Source organism: Rhagoletis zephyria, unplaced genomic scaffold, assembly GCF_001687245.7.
Source record: "Rhagoletis zephyria isolate East Lansing unplaced genomic scaffold, Rhagoletis_zephyria_1.1 Rzeph_scaffold_11023, whole genome shotgun sequence".
Classification (NCBI taxonomy): domain Eukaryota; kingdom Metazoa; phylum Arthropoda; class Insecta; order Diptera; family Tephritidae; genus Rhagoletis; species Rhagoletis zephyria.
This window is the reverse complement of record NW_016168100.1, coordinates 13,610-18,212: the sequence shown is the minus strand read 5'-3', so window position 1 is coordinate 18,212 and position 4,603 is coordinate 13,610. Positions and strand designations below refer to the sequence as shown.

Genomic DNA, 4,603 nt, shown 5'->3' with positions numbered 1-4,603 from the left:
TGACGGAGATGTCTTCCTCTTAAGCTGTAAGTTTAGCAGAACCTCCTTCCATTAGTTCTGCATTCAGGTCAATGGCACATTTTTTTGGCTGAAATACGCTCGGGTACTTTCCCAATAGTAGCGACATCGTAGCTCTAGTACCACAGGTGCCTATTTCTATGCTTTTGGGGTTTTCAAACAGTCTATACACCAGTGCATGACGCCCAAAGTTGCCTTGCCAAAAAATTCTATATTGAATTGAATATTGAATAGCGGAAATCGGGAAGCCCTGATTCTTCATGTTCCGAAATGATATGGACTTTCCTTTGGCAAAAGTCTCGAGTTCGTTTTGCCAGCTGCTCTATGTTTATGGCTGTGCTAACGTAGTTCCTAACAACCAAACTATCATGGTGTATATCTATATAAACATTTTCGGGCTGCGTTCGACCGCTAGACGATTGCACGTTGCTCTGGATGTTGTTGCGTTTACGTGTTTTTTTCTTAAAAATTTGGTGTTCAGTATAAGTTTTACTGAACTCCATTTAGGGTTCTATTTTTCATGCTCGGAAATACCATCTTGAGCCCCATCTTTTGGAGCCAAACTTTCGTTTGTGTAGGCCTTTTATTCGAAAGCAGTTAGAAGAGGTCGTCTGACGGGGAACTCACCTTATTTGACGGACAAAAGCAATATCCACTTTTTTGTCCATATATTTTATGAGACAGCTGACTTTAATCTCTTTTGCTGGATAAACAAAAATCAAATTATGGGACTGTCTTATTACTACATAGGTTGGGTTAGCTTGAAGTGGCTGTCAGTGACTCCACTACCATACCTAGGCACTTAAATTGAGAGTCCGTTGTGATACCACGCGAATCGCTAGAAGCCTCATACTCAAACCCACGCAATGAGTCTGCGAAACCCAAAAATTGTCGTATGCCTATTTCGGCTATTATTCCGCCAATGTCGGTTAAATCTTCGAAAAACTCCGAACCCATGNCTCAAACCCACGCAATGAGTCTGCGAAACCCAAAAATTGTCGTATGCCTACTTCGGCTATTATTCCGCCAATGTCGGTTAAATCTTCGAAAAACTCCGAACCCATATTACAAAGTGTGGGACATATGCAAAACAGATGCCGCAAGGCTCTTATACATTTTTGCAGAAGTCGTTATGGTGAACCCTTAACCTCACTACGTGCCTTCCGATGGCAACATGAGCTTTTAGCAGGCCAATGGCTGCGACTAAGTCCGCTCTACTGAACACAAAGAGATCATTTGGCCCTTTCTCGTTTCATGTGGGCCACATAAGTTGCAGCAATGCAAGTGGTGAGAGCGACCCACCTGTCACTTCAGATATATCCCTTATAATGAGCTTTCAGGTAGCCAGCGGTATGCCTTTATACCTTCAAGTATTCAAGCGACTGCTGACTAAAATTCTCTAACTGGAATAGAATTCCTATACCTTTTTGTGAAGTTTAGACTTGGTAAAGAGTAATCTTACCACATAGAGTATCCTAGACCATCCGTCCACCCCTTTTAAAATGGAGGAAAACGTTTTTTTTTTTATTGAAATACGAAAAATATGAACTAACAAGCCGAGATAGAGCACCTTTTAGTTGTACTACCGACTTCCGGTCCAGACTGGAAGGCGATTAAACTTACCGAAAGTCCAACTTTTGTTTGAAACTTTTCGGTCGAAACCATAAGTTGGTAATACCATCAAAATATAGAGCATCCCGGACTTGTTAGAAGGGGTGAACGGGTGGTCTAGGAAACCCTGTATATTATTACTATACCTAGACGAATAAATAAAACTCGATGCAGTTGTTTCCTTAACGAGCTAGCCGATGTCAAGCAAAGTTCCACAGATTAAGAAAGTATGACAAAAACCGTTGTTGCTGTCATTCGCCTAAAACTATTTTCACATTGACAAATTCACTTCATTGGAACAAATTATCACTATTCACAGAAATCAGGCATCACTAATGTACTACTTTTTTCTCCGCATTACTATTTAAGTACTAAGTAAAAAATGTCTACTATCTTTTTTCCAGGCCTGCGGTCACTTTGTTGTTACTCCGAAACTAATGACACTCGCTAGCCGCCGCACGATTGTCATGCATCCATTGCCACGCGTGTTCGAGATTAGCAAGGAATTCGACTCGGATCCACGTGCAGCCTACTTCCGTCAAGCGGAGTATGGTATGTATGTGCGCATGGCATTGTTGGCAATGGTTGTCGGTGCAAGGAACTAAACTAAATAGCAGCTGCAGCCATATAAATTCCAATGATAGAAGAAAAAGACATTTTATTTATGTGATTTTACAAATATTTTTTTATAATTTGTGTATTCTTATAAAAACTAGCAAGTATATTTTATAATAAAACTTTGACTTGTTGAAAGAAAAAATCGTCGTGTTTTTTTTATATTTAAAATAATTGCTAATGATAATTTCTAAATTAAAATGCGTGTGCAGAGATTAACTTTGCCTTATAAATATTTAAATTCTACAAGTATGTATAAGTATGTATGTTTATGTACATATATGTATTTACATGCTATATCAGGTAATCGTGTGTGTTTAATATAGAAATATTTTTTTTCAATTGTTAGGTATACATCTTGCGAGTAAACTAAAACAAACGAAAGAAGCTTTGGCCAAAACCTCCCCCAATCAGTCTTCACATATAGCAAATTGCTGCGACCAGCCGAAACGTCAATCCGCGCATGCGCATAAATTCGTTTAATGGAACGCTGCTCTTAACTTATTCCGCATTCCTTCAAAACCGCTCGATATCTACAGCTGTTTCCTTGATGTGTCCTGCTGCATCCACTTCATCACTCCAGTGTGTTTTCTTCTTCGGCTTCTTCAAGGTGTTGGCCAAATTTAGTTCGCTATCCATGAAAGCTGAGTTCAGGTTACCCGTTAGATTGCCGCCTGTGGAAATTACCGACACACCTGAATTGTGTGTAGGCGTCGTAGACACCGAATTGCCTTCTTCAAGGCTTGCGGGTGTATTGTTGCCATTCAGCGTGCAGTTGCGTGTAACACTGCCATTTGCATTGGCTGTGCGCGGACAATTTTTGCAATGTTTAGGTCTAAAATATTGGCGAAAGTTGGGAAAATAAAAATTTAATATATTTTTTTTTTATTGCAAACATAAATTTCCATTCGCTTACTTTTTACCGCTTTTACAGCTGACTAAAGATATTAGCACAGCCAGTATGACCATGGCAGCGAAGAGGCCCGAAAGGCCGGCAATCATTGTCATCATCTCATGTGGTTCGCCATCAGAAGTTACTTTGGTTACTAAAGGTAGAAGAAAATGAAGAATATTAATTTTTTTTATAAGAACTTATAAATAATAGAATCTTAAAAAAATATATAAAGCAAAACTAGTTTTAAAAATTAAATGATATTNCGAAGAGGCCCGAAAGGCCGGCAATCATTGTCATCATCTCATGTGGTTCGCCATCAGAAGTTACTTTGGTTACTAAAGATGGAAGAAAATGAAGAATATTAATTTTTTTTATAAGAACTTATAAATAATAGAATCTTAAAAAAATATATAAAGCAAAACAATAAAATCTAAAAATTAAAAGAAAGTAAGATTAGAAAAACGAAAAAAATTTAATCAAAACAGAAGAAAATAGTACTTAAAAATTAAATAAAATTAAATTAAAATATTTTTATTTGTAAAACAATATCTAAAAGCTAAAGTTACATTAAATTAAAATAGGTAAAACAAAAATAAAGTTAAAAAGATAATAAGATAATGATATAAAAAATATATATCTTTCTTTTTAGAATAATAAAATTTTAAACCAAAAGGAAAATTAAATTAAAAAACAAAACATATTTAATTAAAAAATTTGGTTATTTGTTTTTGTTATTTATGGCCTTATAGCAAGATATACATATGTATATGTATGTAAGAATATATTTATATCCATACCTACATATGTACAACACGTTTGAATCTGGGGTTAGCGAACTATTTCCGATAACAAAACAAATAAACTACTTAAATATTTATGATGTCAAACATATCGAATAAAAATTAAATCAAAGCATCTCGTTTGTGACACATTAATTTGCATAACAAATATTGTTTTGACTTGAAGCAAGATTTATTCGTCATACATATGTACCAGTGGCCTGCACGGCTATGTTATTATCGTACGGGTATGCCTCTGGGGATTACCACTATGCGAAAGTAGCATAGTTACTCGGCATCGTCACATCGTCGCATCGTCGATTTGTAAAATCATCGTAGATTTATATTTTTGGTCCAAAATATATTCGCTAAAGGTATGGATTAAGGAGATAAAGTTGTGTCAGACTATATCGACAAATTTTGTCGTCAAAATATGGCTAGTTAAAACCAGCCTATAATATATGTCCGGCATGTGTCAAGTCTCTGCACGACTCTAAGCATCTCTTCACATGCCCGCAAAACCAAACTTAACTATCGTCCCACTTCCTCGGGTCCAACCCGGTCGGTGTGGTACGGTTGTTGGGTCTTTCTCTGGTTGAGCTTGACGACAACGATTAAGGGACAAACCGTTCTTGGCAGGGCTAAGAAAGTCGCTACAACAACAACAACAAGAATTCATAATAAA

At 36.7% G+C, this 4,603-nt stretch overlaps 2 protein-coding genes across 2 annotated transcripts in view; one reads left to right on the top strand and one right to left on the bottom strand.

The window, feature by feature from the left end:
* LOC108376813 (carbamoyl-phosphate synthetase 2, aspartate transcarbamylase, and dihydroorotase rudimentary) overlaps positions 1 to 2,377 on the top strand; it is a 4,144-nt gene extending 1,767 nt beyond the window's left edge. The window contains exon 3 of the mRNA XM_017633053.1: positions 2,034 to 2,377. Within this exon, the coding sequence (XP_017488542.1) occupies positions 2,034 to 2,234 (201 nt within the window). The 3' untranslated portion in view covers positions 2,235 to 2,377. The remainder of the gene's footprint in view (positions 1 to 2,033) is intronic.
* The window catches only part of LOC108376814 (uncharacterized), a 15,044-nt gene continuing 12,741 nt past the window's right edge, over positions 2,301 to 4,603 (bottom strand). The window contains exons 2-3 of the mRNA XM_017633054.1: positions 3,161 to 3,290; positions 2,301 to 3,079 (exon numbers count right to left, since the gene is read on the bottom strand). Of these exons, the coding sequence (XP_017488543.1) occupies positions 2,761 to 3,079; positions 3,161 to 3,290 (449 nt within the window). The 3' untranslated portion in view covers positions 2,301 to 2,760. The remainder of the gene's footprint in view (positions 3,080 to 3,160; positions 3,291 to 4,603) is intronic.